The sequence below is a fragment of the Nerophis lumbriciformis genome, linkage group LG11 (genome assembly GCF_033978685.3).
Source record: "Nerophis lumbriciformis linkage group LG11, RoL_Nlum_v2.1, whole genome shotgun sequence".
Classification (NCBI taxonomy): domain Eukaryota; kingdom Metazoa; phylum Chordata; class Actinopteri; order Syngnathiformes; family Syngnathidae; genus Nerophis; species Nerophis lumbriciformis.
Genome location: NC_084558.2, coordinates 10355828 through 10372653, shown reverse-complemented (window position 1 = coordinate 10372653; position 16826 = coordinate 10355828). Strand labels below are relative to the sequence as shown.

Genomic DNA, 16826 nt, shown 5'->3' with positions numbered 1-16826 from the left:
GAGAACATGGTGCCTTATGGAAAATGGGTGAATGTCCATAGTACTTTATGGAGAACAGCAGTGACTGATATGACTGTAAAAGTACAAGCAAAACAAGGCATGTCATTGAACATATAAAGTCACTCAAATGATAATGTATTTGTATGACTGTATGGCAGGAGTGTCCAAAATTACAGAGATGAGGGGTAAATAGATATCCAAAAACATTTTTACTTTGAGGTTTACTGACATTTTCTGCCAATAATGGCTGTGTTGAGTTATTTCGAAAGAACAGTGATGTTACACAGTTATACAAGCTGTACACGGACTACTTTACATTGTGTGAAAGGGTTCTTACTTTAGTGTTGTCGCATGAAAAGATATAACTAAGGTTGAGTAATATGGACGATATATGATGCAAATTTACCGGTTAGTCAATGATGAGATTCTAATTCTATTTTCATATCATGATTGACACACACTGATGACACATTGGAGCTGTGTCCTAAATTTGATAGGGACAAGCTGCAACGAACATGTCCTCAACGCAACGCATATTAGCTGCACTCTTGCTTGTGCAGCTAATGTACCTCCACAGTACAAAGTCACTTCTAAGGCCCTCACCTACATGGAGGCAAATCAAGTTATTATCACTAGAGGATTGAGGATGAACAGCAGCTAAACACACTATATTACACAAGAGGATACAAAAAGCCATGCTAAGCGAGAGCTTTTGAATGTAAACAGAGGTAGGCGGAACGATACAAATGGACAGTAACGGTACCAAGTATAGTATCATTATTTGGTCTATACTAAAGTGATTAGATCGATATTTGTTTGTTGTTTTAGTTGTTTATAAACTCAAGAAGCAACACCCTAGACACAGGAAGACTTCAAGGGAAAAACAAAGGATTCAAATCAGAGTCAATAGTAGTTTTTGCTTATGTTTATGTACTTCGCACTATTGATTTTATTTAACTCAAAATATTTCATGTAATAAAAGGGAATATGGAAATAATTTAAATATTTAATTAACATTGTTACACCACTGAGGCAGCACGGTGGAAGAAGGGTTAGTGCGTCTGCCTCACAATACGAAGGTCCTGAGTAGTCGTGAGTTCAATTCCGGCCTCGGGATCTTTCTGTGTGGAGTTTGCATGTCCTCCCCGTGACTGCGTGGGTTCCCTCCGGGTACTCCGGCTTCCCCCCACCTCCAAAGACATGCACCTGGGGATAGGTTGATTGGCAACACTAAATTGGCCCTAGTGTGTGAATGTGAGTGTGAATGTTGTCTGTCTATCTGTGTTGGCCCTGTGATGAGGTGGCGACTTGTCCAGGATGTACCCCGCCTTCCGCCCGATTGTAGCTGAGATAGGCTCCAGTGCCCCCCGCGACCCCGAAGGGAATAAGCGGTAGAAAATGGATGGATGGATGCTACACCACTGTCTTGTGTTTTTGTCTGATTGATAATTGTGATAAAAAATTGCATCATTCACTGATCTTGAAAATTTGAAATATCAGCATTAGTATGATCATTCATTACACTATAACTCCTTGATATTGGATCAATTCCCACATTTGTCATATTGCCCCAAAATAATGTTAAATAGCCAAAAAACAAATAAATGCTAAGTACATTTTAACAGTAAATTAGGAAGTGGATTAATAGTTTTGAGAAACGAATGCTACCGGAAATGATGCAGTATGTTATCGCATACATCAGCAGCCAAATTAGGAGCCTTTGTACTGTAACCTGTTTTGAAAGTATTCTATTATCATTTATATACCAAACAATATATTGTGATGTAAAGGTTTATCACAAGAGGCTGCAATATAGGTCATATCGCCAATCCCTACATATAATAAAATATTTTTTTAAATGTGAATAGTGTCTTGGGAGCCCTGGTACTTTGTGTTAGGCCATCCAAACCAAAAAAAATTAAATTTTTGTGTTCTTTGTGACAAAGCAAATTAGTGTAATATCTAAAAATATATTTATACATATATATTATTCTATATTAGGAGTATATCAAGGACCAATAAAAATGCTAGCCAAAAATAACCCCCCGGGCTGCACTTTGGACACCCCTGCTGTAGGGTCCTAACCTCCTTGCCCACATAATTATAATTTGTACAAACAGAATGAGGTGGTAAAAGCATGATGATGCATGAGGAGAAAAAAACACAATAACTTACTAGATCGGCGTTGAGTACCGAAGTGCAGATCAAGGTCTAAATATTTCACCATGTCAGTTAGCTTGTCGTAGTTGGAATCTTCCCCAAGCTGAATAGAAAAATAACACGGACATGCTGTACTCTCTTGTGTGTCCAATAGTGTTGTTGTTCAGCAGGATTAAACAGTTTAAACTCATAGAGGTTATCAGCCTGTTGTGACTCATCGACACAAGTAACGTAGGTGGGGTTGGAGAAAAAGGACATCTCTTCACTCGCTATATAATAAACTGCATGTAAAGTGTTGGATTCCAAGATGCCCACCTGACCCCAAATGGTGCCCTCGGAGTTATCCACCTGCTCCCAGCGCAGCCTCTTCACGCTCATGTGGTTGGTGTCGGCCGCGTGGCCCGGCTTGGGCAACGGAGGCGGGTCACAGGGTGGGGGCAAAGGTGGAGGAGGAGGCGGCGGTGCCTGGGATAAGAATCGGATACACTTGTTTATAATCCTGTGATGTAGGGGTGCGTGATAAAGCTAAAATGAATGGCCACGTACCTGGTGTGAATCTTCGTCCTGACGGGGGGATTTAACATGGCAGGGCAGCGCAGACTTGGAATGAATTGTTGACGTAGCTCTGCTTTGTTTCTCACTCCGAATTGCGTTGTGATCTTCGAGGGATGGCGGCAACGGGCCTTGGTAGCTGTGCTGGTGGTGGAGCTGGTGATGCCTGTGCAGGACGAGTTGGCTCGGCCGCAGTGTCTGAGGGGACGGCTGAGGGGATGGCTGGCGGATGGGCTGGGGCTGGCTCAGCTGGCGTGGGAGGTAGCTAGGGCGGGACGAGCGCAGGATTGTGGTGGTTGTGAGGGTGGTGTGGCCGCGTGACTGACGACCGGATAGGGTCTGGAAGCGCTGCAGGTCGCCTGCCTCTTCTCTGGCAGGCAGCCCCTTGTGGAGAGGGGAGCGGTTGGACAGGAGGGTCCTCAGAGGCGGTGGAGGAGGGGGGATTATGGGGTGATGGGGATGAAAAGGCATCCGGCTGCGGGGGACGTGTTCCGGTGAGAAGCGGACTGGTGGCCTGTGGTCCGTGAACTGAACTGGAGGCGGTATCAAGGCCTGGAACGGTGGCGGAGGCGGGGGGCTCTGGGTGGGAGGAGGCGGGATATGCTCTGAACCTGAAGAATAGCAGGGAGAAGAAACCTCATCGCTGCTACTGTGGTCTTCACTGCTGCCACGACTGAACTGTCGAGGCATGAAGCCCATGTCCTGATCCTCTGGATAGCTCATCTGAGGGAGGAAACACTCAATTAGGCGTCAGTTTGTAAGTTCTTTGCTTAACAATCTTAACAATCGCTTTCTGACCTTGTAAATAAAAACTACAATCATTTAATGAGTATTGTTGCCTTTACGTGTTTTATTTGGATTGATACTGTCAGAGAGGTCTTACATGACTGATAATGCCAGACAAAAATAAGCTTAAATTTTGCATGCAGATTTTGTGTTGAATCTCCTTTGTGTATCATTGCTAAACTCTGAGACAAAAATTGTATCAATATCTCATCAAAATCTAAGGATTAATGTTTGAAAACACCTGCAACATAACCAGTATCCCCTCTCATCAACTTATCAAGCAAAAGAAGAATAAAAAACGATACAGGAAATAAAAAAAATGAAACCTGCAATTTAGAGAGACTCAATTTTAACCAAGGATTTCCAGTTAGTGTACAGTTAATCCCTGTCTTTTTGCGGATTTATTTTCCCTCCTAAAATTAGTTTTTTTTTAAATTGTAACTTTAATAGAAATTGGTTTGATGGCGCTATCTGAGAAAGAGTGGTTCAGCAATTAATCCAGCAGAGGGTGGCGTCTCACACCAATTCACTCTATATTTACCAGAAGGAAGATGCTTTAACAAGACATAATGGGCATGATTTACTAAGATCCAAATATCACTCGCTAAATAGCGGGTGCAAAGCTATAAAATAGCGTGTACTATGAGTGGTCATGTTGCGTGCGATCTACAAACACTGCTTGTGCAATTAAGAAGTGGTGCAGCCTGCCTGATTTAAATGAGGATTTTATATGTACTACACGAGGCATCATCACGGAGACACTCATTTACTGCACATTCATGTTATCATGCTCCTACCTGTAGCGTTTTGCTATGTTTTCAAACATGCAAGAGACATGTACTATTGTTATGGGTATTTTAGAGGCAGTTCTGCAGTGTATCTATGTACATTTGACACCCCCCACCCCTTCTTTTTTTTTTTACTGTCGAAGGTGCGCTCATTGGACAGAGGCTGCACCTACTCTGGCTCAGGATGCAAAAATTGCATATGTTTTTTTCATATAAGAAATATTATAATCATATATATTCTATGTGAAAAAAAAAGTATGTCATTAAAAAACTTTAAATGACACCAAAACGCATAAATTAAATTTGTTTTTTAATACATCTTTAAGTCCACTAGCACAGTGGTCCCCAACCACCAGTCCGGGTACCGGTACCGGTCCGTGACACATTTGCTACCGCGGCGCACAGAAACATTAATTTATAAAATACCGCATTTTCTCCGATTTAACTTTCGCCAATCACACCAATAAGCTTGTTAATAGATGTATATTACAACTCCTTTGTTATAGTATATGGGACAATGCACATTAATGGACATATAAAATGTTAGTGTGCCAGAATGTAGCCAAAAGCTCATTTGTCATGCTAATTTTTTTGCTGTTTTTATTTGCCACACGTAGAAAGCCGGTCCGTCAAAATAATGCATACATTAAACCGGTCCCTGGTAGAAAAAAGGTTGTGGAACCCTGCTCTAACAGCTATTAAATTATAAAAGGATGTTGCTGAATTGACGATATGTCTGATATTTTTTTTATTTCTGACCAGTCAAAATGTTGACACACACACGTAGGATGGACGATTCTTGTCTGCCAGTTGTCTGTCTGTGCAGTCCAAGCACTGAACCTGCAGCAGTGTGTGGAACTGTCAGTTTTTGCGTCCTTTTGACAAGTGCTAAATAAAACACTAAATAATGCTCGCAAAGCAGTTATGAGTGTTGATAAATCACTTTGCCTGTGCTAAATAATTACATCTTCTTAGTATTGTGGACGTCTTGATGATCAACATACATTTTGCATATTAATGAAGACGTAAAATGGATTGCACGCCTTATTCTGCTCACTAATTAGACACAATCCACTTTGCACATGTTTGATAGTTCATCTTTGCCTGTGCTGTAGGGTTGTTGTTTTTTAGCACACGCAAATCTTTAGTAAATGTTGTGTAACTTCACCTTTTTTAAGTACAATACAGTATACTAGATGCCCGTAATCGTTAATTGACGTGTAAAACAGAATTCAAAATATATAACAGCAATGACAGGCATTTTATAGGGTTTAGAATAGGGGTGCCCAAACGTTTTGCCTGCAAGGGCCCAAGTTAGAATGTGCCATTGGGCCATGGGCCAAACACAGCATACCCCCATATATAAAGTAGTGGAGATCGTCACATTCGATAGATGTCAACTAGTTAATTTTGCATACATGTTTTTGTGAGTTTAAAAGAGGTTATTATGAATATGTATTACATTTGGGAAGCCCTACTTTGAGAACCCCTGGTTTAGACTATCAAGCTTATGGATTTTTAGGGCTTTTTATGGGTTCAGTCATTAGTTTTTCACTAGTTGCCGCGGGTTTTGGCATGTAACCCCTGAGACTAACAGGGATTTACTGTACACAGTTTATTTAGACTCTAAAGTGTATACTTTAATCAAATGTTACTTACAGGCACACTCCTTCTGAAACCTTGACAATCACCTTGATATATCTGTTCATGTAACACAAGTGTTCATTATAGCGTACATACGCGAGCCTCCAATGTCAAAAGCAACACTAACATGTAACTAATTATACAAAATGTTACATTATAGGCTGATAAAAAAAAAAATGTAGCGTATTTTTTTGTGCACAGGGATGATGTTCTCACTCACCTCCTCATAGTCGTTCTCGCCCGCCACAAAGCCATCCACGAGAGTGACCCGGTGACCCAGCTGCTCGCTGAGGGCGTCCAGAAACTTGTCCGTGTCCCTGCTGCGAGGTGGGCGGGAGAAGGTGAACAGCTTCGTGCGGCGGCTCAACGTGTTGGGGCTACGCTGGGGGGAGGCGGGAGGGCTCTCCAGGCTGACGTAAGGGTTGGAGTCTACACTGCTTTGATGGTGGATCCCATAAACCTGAGTGGGCAGGGGTTCCTTCCAGGTGAGGGACAGGCCCGATTTACGGTTACCTGTAAGGAGGGAAAGTGAAGATGCAGCAGTATACAACATGATGACTGGACTTCATACCATGCTGTGGGGGGCGATGTGAAGTAATCACTGCCTTAAAGTAACTCTGGGGATTTTGTTGAGTGCATTGAGCTGTGTGAGAAATTACAAGTCAACCTGATGTGAAATTGTGGTTTAACATTATTGTGTCAGAAAAAATATAAGCGCAGGCATCACAGTGAGGGTGTACCTTTTTAATAAATGTTCGCCCTTTTGTGTGCAGCGGATGAGGCGTAAAAGAGTTACATACAGTAATTGTACAAATGACTCATGTTGGTCACAAGTGTGTTGTTGTTGTTGTTGTTGTAACAATGACACATCGGTCATTGCTCATTCCCCCATCTCCAACAGAAGCACTTTTGGAGAGCGTGCGTCTGAGAACGAGTGTCGTGTGTGTTTGACGAGTACCTGTTAGCGGGGGCAGTGTGAGGGGGGAGAGAGAGCGGCCATAGGCCTCAGTCTGTCCGGGTCCCTCGGGCTCAGCCGGGGAGCACCCCTGCAGCGGAGACACACTTTTCCCTGCGTACACGTTCTCCAGCTCCGTGTACACACCTGACATCTATGAATGGAGGCATGATTAGCACAGAAAGACGACCGTACTTTGAAGGTCTGTCGGCCAAATTGTTAGCTGTATTTAGGAGGCAGGCAGACCTTCAAATGATGAAAGAGCACTAAAGGAGCAAGCTCTCCTAATGCAATGTATACCTACATGACTTAGATCAGGGGACTCGGGGAAAGAGGTTCCGTCTCCTGACTGCCTCTCCTCTTGGCTTGCACATTCATCCACATGAATTCCTAAAGCACAATAAAGCATGAGGAGTGGCACCTTGCATCCTCCCCCAGCACTGAGGGGAGAGGATGAAGCCGCGCAGAAAAGCATGGAGGAGCAGATGCTCGGAAGCTGTGCAGAAAATAATGATCTCCGCGTGGAAGGTGTTATTTTCATTCGCAACTGGCATGGCCGATTGTGACAAAAACATGGTAGGAGCTGCTAAATGTAATGGTATCCAATAGAATGATTGAATTAAACCTTGTCATATGAACTGCAATAATAACTTATCACCATTTGCTGATCAATCGACCAACAATCAGTACCGGACATTGCTTATTGATGCCGTTTTATTCTACTCTCAAACGGCGATCCCCTCTGGTTGACACTGTATTTATTTTTAGTCCCTTGGCAGACAAGCTGCTAGACAGTAATAAACTGCATTTTCACTATCATTATCATCATATTATCATTACTAAGTACCTGGAGGAGGACCAAGCTAAACATGTTACACAACCAAAGCAAGCCAGGAGATAGCTAGAAACAACACAAAAAGAAATAAGTGCTTAAAGTTTAAGAAGTGTAGATGGAACTGTGTTACTTCAGAAAGTAAGCAGACATAAACAGGAAATTAACAAGAATATTAATAACAGTCTCGAGCAGGGGTGTCAAACGTACACCCCGCGGGCTGGATCAGGCCCGCAAACATTTTTTTTTACCCGGCCCACGAGATTAGTTTGCTCAGCATAAAAATGAGCGGTAATTTTTTAATGTAAGAAACCGCTTTTCTAAATGTGTCCAATATGTGTCGCAATAGAAATTATTTGTATCCCCTGCCGCGAGAGCGCGCATGACTTAAGAGGGGGCTGAGCTATGTGCTTTGTGTCACTATTAGTGATAGTATACAAAATGTGGATTGTTACATTCATGCCATGATTGTCAACTATTTTGTTGGTAATGTAATCTTTTACATTTCTAGCCAAATAATTGCTTTTGATAATCTGTACTTTTCAAATTGTACTTACAACTGGGGACACATTTTTTGAGGGCACAGAAATATGATGAAATAATATGCATTACCTTCTAACTTCATGTGTGATTAATGAAATGAGTCCACATTCACATGTTTTGTTGTAGAATAGATGATGACACATATGTACAGAACAAACCACATGATGTTAGTCCTTCAGTTGAGGAAAATTAGTAAATTGCTGTCAGGCTCAATTCCACCTTTTTGACTGATGAACATCATTAAATTATTTATTCAGAAAGCATAAATAACAACAAATGAAGATAGAATGCTATTAACCCCAACATGTAAGTATAAAAAAATATATTTGATTTGTACATTTTCAGAAGGTGCTCGTTCTATTTTCAAAATAAAAAAAACTATCTGAAGTTGTTTTTATTTTTAAGTTAACATACCATAATTTTACCAGTCCAGCCCATTTGGGAATACATTTTCCTCCTTGTGGCCCCTTAGCTAAAATGAGTTTGACACCCTTGGTCTAGAGAGAGGCTAACGTAACAACTGTTCAATTAACTGTAGGAAATAAAATAAAATAAATAACTAGTTTAAATATTGTGTTGATGTTGTTAAAGGCCTACTGAAACCCACTACTACCGACCACGCAGTCTGATAGTTTATACATCAATGATGAAATCTTAACATTGCAACACATGCCAATACGGCCGGGTTAGCTTACTAAAGTGCAATGTTAAATTTTGCGCGAAATATCCTGCTGAAAACGTCTCGGTATGATGACGTCTGCGCGTGACGTCACGGATTGTAGAGGACATTTTGGGACAGCATGGTGGCCAGCTATTAAGTCGTCTGTTTTCATCGCAAAATTCCACAGTATTCTGGACATCTGTGTTGGTGAATCTTTTGCAATTGAATAATGGAGACAGCAAAGAAGAAAGCTGTAGGTGGGAAGCGGTGTATTGCGGCCGACTTCAGCAACACAAACGCGGCCGGTGTTTCATTGTTTACGTTCCCGAAAGATGACAGTCAAGCTTTACCATTGGCCTGTGGAGAACAGGGACAACAGAGACTCTTACCAGGAGGACTTTGAGTTGGATACGCAGACACGGTACCGTGAGTATGCATGCAGCTGCGGCTTCCAAACATTTGATCGCTTGCCCGTACGTGCGTGCCGCTATGTGCATGTCACATACGTAACTTTGGGGGCTTTGGGGAAATATATGTGCTGTATGAACTTTGGGGAGGTGAACGGTACTTTGGGCTGTGGGATTGAGTGTGTGTGCAGGTGTTTGAGTTGTATTCGCGGGTTATATGGACGGGAGGGGGAGGTGTTTGTTATGCGGGATTAATTTGTGGCATATCAAATATAAGCCTGGTTGTGTTGTGCCTAATAGAGTATATATATGTCTTGTGTTTATTTACTGTTTTAGTCATTCCCAGCTGAATATCAGGTCCCACCCGCCTCTCACAGCATCTTCCCTATCTGAATCGCTCCCACTGCCCTCTAGTCCTTCACTCTCACTTTCCTCATTCACGAATCGTTCATCCTCTCTCAAATTAATGGAGAAATCGTCGTTTCTCGGTCCGAATCGCTCTCGCTGCTGGTTGCCATGATTGTAAACAATGTGCAGATGTGAGGAGCTCCACAACCTGTGACGTCACGCTACTCGCCTGCTACTTCTGGTACAGGCAAGGCTTTTTTTATCAGCAACCAAAAGTTGCGAACTTTATCGTCGATGTTCTCTACTAAATCCTTTCAGCAAAAATATGGCAATATCGCGAAATGATCAAGTATGACACATAGAATGGACCTGCTATCCCCGTTTGAATAAGAAAATCGCATTTCAGTAGGCCTTTAAACTGTCAAAAGCACTCACCATAAATAACTTGAATTAATTACAGTTAATATCGGTATTGGTCTTGGCTGATCTCACTCATTGATGATTGGTAGCGGAATCGGCAGCATACAGTAAAACCCTGATCGTACCATCCCTAAATACTATTACGGTACATGGTTCTACTCCCTCTAGTGACGACATGGCAGCCAATTCTGATCAGTTTATGTGGATTGTAATATATCAGATAAATGTGTTATGTTATGTGTGGCGCTGCCCCCTATGTTGTCCTTTGTGGAGCAAGGCGTACCCATTCCCAGGTGAGTGCCGATGATGCAGTCATCAGAACTCCTCTCTCGCATGCAACCGCCGCGATATGAGCTCCCGGATACTCGCATGGAGCTGCTCCGCCGGTGCTGCTCTGGTCCTTCCGGCTCTAACACTGCTGCAGAACACACACATTTACAAACGCATTAATTTTTCTGTAGTTTACCTCGAAAGTTCAACTCTTGCTTGCTTCCTGCGGGAAAATAGCAGTTGATATTAATAGTGGCACAATACACATGAGGATAGGAAGTCGCATGCGCTTGTTAAAAAATCTAATTTTCTTGTCCAAGCTTCTTCTCACCGCTGCTTTTGAAACCCAGGAAACGGGACAGCTTGTTCTGGCAGCGTTCCTGCTCATCGTAGGTTAGCAGCTGGTAAATAAACTGCCAGATCAGCTGCTTGGCTGGCGTGTCCAACACTGGGAACGCATCCACAATTAGGGTGTCCAAATTCCTGCAAAAAACACACAAACAAACAAATCTATATGTATAAATACATTATTGATTCAAGATGTTCAGTATGTGTACAGAGATGTGTATTGTCTCAGCATCGGAGTTGAGGATCAAGAAGGGGGTGCAAACAAGATTATCAAATAGTTGGAGGATGACATGTGTTTATGCTTTAAGGCAGACCTGGGCAAATTAAGGCCTGGGGGCTGCATGCGGCCCGTTAAGCTTTTCAATCTGGCCCGCTGGACATTCCCAAATAATTTTTTTAGAACTTTAAGATCGAAACTGTCGCTGCCATTATGATGTGCAGGGATGTTTTCAAATGACCTTAAGTCTTGAACTATACAAAGTATTTCAATGGTTGGAATCTGCGCTTTTGCATGATGTACTAGTTACTATGATAATCTAAGTCACAGCAGCTCAGACAAGGCACCAAGCAATGTGGGTGGGGAGCGTTTCCACAGAGTGTTTCCAGAGCAGCCAGCCTGAAATGCGGGTGTCAGCGACAGACGCGGAAGGAGATTTTTACAACAAAGTTCTAAAGCTTAGTGATATATCAGATGTATCAGATTGTAGGTGGGGGGTTTTTTTTTTTTACCCTTCACGGTCATATTTTGCTGTGTTTGTTGCATTTTTGTTGCGTTTCACTTGATTGTAAAATATGTCGATCGAGTGGAGGTGTGTTGTCAATATTCAGTGTTTTATCATTCATAGTAAATATTGTAAATCCCACATTCTTTATTTTCATGTGCATTCTGGGGGTCTCATTCAGTAAAAACTATTTAAAATTCCATTCCGTTTTTTAAGGCGGTCTTTCATAACAATCAATCAAACATTATTGTGAGGTTTTGTATTAGTGTTACTAAAAATAGATATACCGGCCCCCAAGCACGTTTATTTCTTTAAATTTGGCCCCCGAGTCTAAATAATTGCCCAGGCCTGCTCTAAGGTTTTTCAACCAACAATTTACAGTTAAACTCAATCTGCCATTTCTTGCCATGTTTGCAAAATACATTTCTACCTATCCATCCATCCATCCATTGTCTACCGCTTATTCCCTTAGGGGTAGCGGGGGGCGCTGGAGCCTAGCTCAGCTACAATCGGGCGGAAGGCGAGATACACCCTGGACAAGTCGCCACCTCATCGCAGCATTTCTACCTAAACTATGTTTTTAATGACCTGGGTTTGTTTCTTTCTTGGTTTATATGCAAATTCATCAACATCAAACTGCCAACATCAAGCTGCCAACACATCATATTAAAAATAATAGTTTTTTAATACCCTTGATAAAAAATTAAAACAGTAAAGTCTTGTTTACGTTTTCTTGTGGAACTACCTTCCAAAAGTTTCAATCAATCTAGATTTTCACTTTTGCAAAAATGTTCCATGCGTTTTTGTTGTTGTTGTTGTTGCATAAAACTACACACCATAAAAAAATCAACAAATCTTTGTTTTAATCCTCCAAATTTAAAGAAATCTTGTTTTTGCTTTTGTTGTTTTTGTTTACCTTGCAAAAGTTTTGATCAACCTGGATTGTTACTATTGCAAAAAAAATGTCCATATATTTTTTGTTGCACAAATTCACACATCATAAAAAAAATGTTTTTTTAATCCACCAAATTCAAATTAAAAACATTTTGTTATTGTTTGTTTCTGTGGAACTACCTTCCAAAAGTTTTAATCAAACTTGAGTTTTTGTTTTTGCAAAATTGTTCCATACATTTTTTGTTGCACAAATCTGCACGTCATCCTCTAAATTAAACAAAAAAAAAAGTAAAACATTGTTTTTGTTTGTTAGTTTATTTGGAAATACCTTCCAAAAGTTTCTATCAACCTGGACTTTTACTTTTACAAACATTTTTCTATGGATTTTGTGTTGCAAAATTCCACCCATCATAAAATCCTCTAATTATAAAACTTTTTAGTTTGAATGCAACTATATTCCAAAAATTTTGATCAACCTGAAGTTTTTGCCAATCCAAAAATGTTCCCATACATTGTTTTAGCATCAATCCATTATAAAAAAAAAAGTTTTTTAACTCACAAATTTAAAAAAATATTTCTGTATAATCCTTTTTTGTTTTAGATTGTGTGAATCCTGGATTTAAAATATATATACCGGTATATATATATATATATATATATATATATATATATATATATATATATATATATATATATATAAAAAAGGGTGTATCCAGACATCATAAAAATATATATTTTTAAATCCCCCAAATTACAAAATCCTGTAAAATGTTAACAGATTGAAAGACAATAGGCTAAGTGCTACATGTTCTATACTATCAACATAGTGGCAAGCACACAGATTGCCTGCCAAACCCTCACGTACTGTACTATTTCCAGGGCAACGCCGACTTGTCAATGTATGCCAGATGGATAACATATTTCTTTAGAACTCCAGATCACTACTCAACATTTCATGAGCTCAGCACTTTTGTTATGAGAAGTACAAAGAGAATTTGGTGTGTCCTACTGTATATACTGTACACACACCTGTGCTGGAAGAAGGTCTCCAGAGCCTTGCAGACCGTGTATCTCTCCTGGATGGTCAGAAGGTGCTCCAGCTGCTGGCTGAATGTCCGCCCGTGGACTTTGATACTTGGTGGGAGGATCTCTGCCACCCACTGAAGGGAGCTTAGGACCGGAGATCTGAGGAACATGCATTTGGTGAAGTTTGAGTACTTCATCTGCTGAAAAAGCTGCTCCTGCGTTTTTAGCACTTACCTCGAGCGTGGTAGTGTGTTAGAAGACAGGCTGGGAGTTTCCTCCGGTTCTGTGGGCTCTGACGAGTAATCAGACGGACCGTCCTCCACAACCAAAGTCGGCATCCCACCACTGCCCTGCAGCATGGACACCACCTTCTCATGGGAACAGTTCCTACTCAGTGAACATGCAGTAATACAAGGGAGGAGGGAAAAACAATGGTTGGACTTTTAATTTAATTTTAATAACATTTAATCATACCAGAGTGAAAGCATGAGAATGTGCACAGCAATCTCGGTGATGTTGACCCTGTATTTACTAATACAATTTGTAGTATCGCCCACCTTAACGCAGGTGATCAAAAACAACTCTTCATCTAACGCCTACATACAGTATGCTCTCTGCTATCCATAAGGGCGACAAGTTGTAAAGTTCAACAAATATCTTCCCACTGGCAAAGTTTTGCTTACATAAACTCACTTGCATCTGTGAGATCTTATAACACAGAGTTATGAGAGCTCCCTCAGAATATAGATGGATGATCTCATTAGTTTTCTGCTGCAACAATATTGTTTTGAGAGGGTGTGATCTCTAGCTGACAGCAAATTTTCTCTCCATGCAGCAGCAGTGTTATAATCATGACAAGGTGATGACAGTAGCAAACAAAAGTGATCAATTTGTTTGACAATAAATGGCAGTAAATTACCTGGAATTTGTAAAAAAAAAAAAAAAAAAAAAAAAAAAATATATATATATATATATATATAGCTGCTGATAACAATGTGAAACAATAATCCTACCTCATATCTAGTCCATTTAGGAAGAGGATGCGGTCGCCTGGTTTTAGTCCACATTCTTCAGCAGGACTATCTGGGAGGGGAGATAATGGCAGCAATTCAGACACAAGAGGGAATATTTTTTACGATCTCCAGCAACAAGAATTTAAGAGGAAATTGTTGAAAACAGTAAGCACTATACAAACTGGACTAGAGCTGCAATGATTACTCGATTATTTTGTTGCTTCAATTAATCGTTTAATGAGTGTAACTAATTAAAATGTATAAAGTGTCCGGAACTTTAAATATGCAGACACAGTTTCTACACAGCTGCTGCAATAGAGCACACATAGTGTATAGATAAATATAAACTTCAATCTTTTTATTACTATTATTATTTAAATGCACACCTGTTTAAAGTGCAATGTCAATGTAGATCAGGGCTGTCCATACTTTTTACACTGAGGGGCGCGCACTAAAAAATTAAAGCATGTGAGGGCCTGTTTGATAGTTTTCATTTTCAAAACCATTACAATAATATAGATTTTGTTTAACCTTTAGGGTTCCCCTCAAGTTTGGTCCCGGGGACACTGAAGGGTCTCAGTCATAAAAATATTAAAAATAAGTCATAAATGTACTGTATATATTTTATATTCAACGCTTTAATCTCCAGATCGACTTCAGATTCAAACATTTTGTAAAAAAAAAATGTTATGCCCAATTTGTCAAAGGAACCCCTGTTTTTTATAGCAAAAAAACAGAAGCAATATTTTCTCAAAAGAAAATGTCAAAGTAGAATATTTGATGTGAAGTCATTGGAGCCTTAAATAGGCTAATAATTAATAACACCATTGATTGATGTTAATACATGATTAATTTTGGAGCAATGACAGTTTTTTAAGAAACAAAACAATATAATTTTTTTGAAGATCTGAAAGGGCCCTGCTCCTAAATGTGTTTTTGGGGTTTATTTGTTTGTTTTTTACATTCAACACTTAAATCTCTAAATAGCTGTTAGTATTTTTTTTAATTATTTGTTTGTTTCATGCCTTTTTTGTCAAAGAACTCAAATTGTTTTTATATGGCAAACGCACTATCCATCCATCCATTTTCTACCGCTTTTCCCTTTTGGGGTTGCGGGGGGCGCTGGAGCCTATCTCAGCTGCATTCGGGCGGTAGGCGGGGTACACCCTGGACAAGTCGCCACCTCATCGCAGGGCCAACACAGATAGACAGACAACATTCACACTCACATTCACACACTAGGGCCAATTTAGTGTTGCCAATCAACCTATCCCCAGGTGCATGTCTTTGGAGGTGGGAGGAAGCCGGAGTACCCGGAGGGAACCCACGCAGTCATGGGGAGGACATGCAAACTCCGAACAGAAAGATCCCGAGCCCGGGATTGAACTCAGGACTACTCAGGACCTTCGTATTGTGAGGCAGATGCACTAACCCCTCTTCTACCGTGCTGCCGGCAAACGCACTAAATATACAATATTTTCCCCAAAAAATATTTAAAAGTGGAATATTTGATGTGATGTGCAGTACCTGGAGCCTTGAATAAGTCAATAATTCATAGCATTGATTTTTATTCATTATTATTTGTTTGAACAATGACAGCGTTAAAGGAAAAAAAACAGCCTGCATAACAGCTTTGTGTTATTAGTCTACGTTGCAACTTTTTCTTGCTACATTTCACCTCTTTTTTTTCTTGTAATCCAATTTTTTATGGTTTTTTTTTGGTCTTTTTGTTTTTTTTAATAGTATTTTTACAATGTGCCGAGGGCCATTAAAAATTTAACTGCGGGCCGCAAATGGCGCCCGGGTTGCACTTTGGCCACCCCTGATGGAGATGATGTGCATCTATTTAAAAAAATAATTTAAGTTATGGCAAGTAGAAAAATATTTGTTTTTTTCAACTATTTTCCCTAAAATACACATTGAGACTATAAAGTGTGTTTTAGTTAAAGGCCTACTGACACCCACTACTACCGACCACGCAGTCTGATAGTTTACATATCAATGATGAAATCTTAACATTGCAACACATGCCAATACGGCCGGGTTAGCTTACTAAAGTGCAATTTTAAATTTTGCGTGAAATATCCTGCTGAAAACGTCTCGGTATGATGACGTCTGCGCGTGACGTCACGGATTGTAGAGGACATTTTGGGACAGCATGGTGGCCAGCTATTAAGTCGTGTGTTTTCATCGCAAAATTCCACAGTATTCTGGACATCTGTGTTGGTGAATCTTTTGCAATTTGTTCAATGAACAATGGAGACAGCAAAGAAGAAAGCTGTAGGTGGGAAGCGGTGTATTGCGGCAGGTGTTATGCCGGATAACGCACCCCCCCCCCGTAGAATGCACCCCCTGACTGTTGTGCCGGATAACACAGCCGGTGTTTCATTGTTTACATTCCCGAAAGATGACAGTCAAGCTTTACCATTGGCCTGTGGAGAACTGGGACAACAGAGA

At 40.6% G+C, this 16826-nt stretch overlaps 1 protein-coding gene and 1 long non-coding RNA gene across 4 annotated transcripts in view; one reads left to right on the top strand and one right to left on the bottom strand.

The window, feature by feature from the left end:
- Nucleotides 1-16826, bottom strand: part of grid2ipb (glutamate receptor, ionotropic, delta 2 (Grid2) interacting protein, b) — a 74685-nt gene that overhangs the window by 7407 nt on the left and 50452 nt on the right. Inside the window, exons 7-18 of one of the 2 annotated variants that reach the window (XM_072914073.1) lie at nucleotides 14370-14439; nucleotides 13591-13743; nucleotides 13360-13515; nucleotides 10698-10849; nucleotides 10380-10514; nucleotides 7190-7275; nucleotides 6889-7039; nucleotides 6151-6443; nucleotides 5946-5987; nucleotides 2707-3435; nucleotides 2476-2625; nucleotides 2176-2263 (exon numbers count right to left, since the gene is read on the bottom strand). In XM_072914073.1, coding sequence (XP_072770174.1) covers nucleotides 2176-2263; nucleotides 2476-2625; nucleotides 2707-3435; nucleotides 5946-5987; nucleotides 6151-6443; nucleotides 6889-7039; nucleotides 7190-7275; nucleotides 10380-10514; nucleotides 10698-10849; nucleotides 13360-13515; nucleotides 13591-13743; nucleotides 14370-14439 — 2205 coding nt within the window. The remainder of the gene's footprint in view (nucleotides 1-2175; nucleotides 2264-2475; nucleotides 2626-2706; nucleotides 3436-5945; nucleotides 5988-6150; nucleotides 6444-6888; nucleotides 7040-7189; nucleotides 7276-10379; nucleotides 10515-10697; nucleotides 10850-13359; nucleotides 13516-13590; nucleotides 13744-14369; nucleotides 14440-16826) is intronic. The other variant, XM_061967428.2, reaches the window with a different exon arrangement.
- The window catches only part of LOC133610790 (uncharacterized), a 56057-nt gene that overhangs the window by 7532 nt on the left and 31699 nt on the right, over nucleotides 1-16826 (top strand). The window contains exon 3 of one of the 2 annotated variants that reach the window (XR_009815926.1): nucleotides 6132-6246. The exons of the other annotated variant lie outside the window; for it this stretch is intronic. This is a non-coding gene — a long non-coding RNA (uncharacterized lncRNA). Of the gene's footprint in view, nucleotides 1-6131; nucleotides 6247-16826 lie in introns of those variants that run through there. 2 annotated transcript variants of the gene reach the window in all.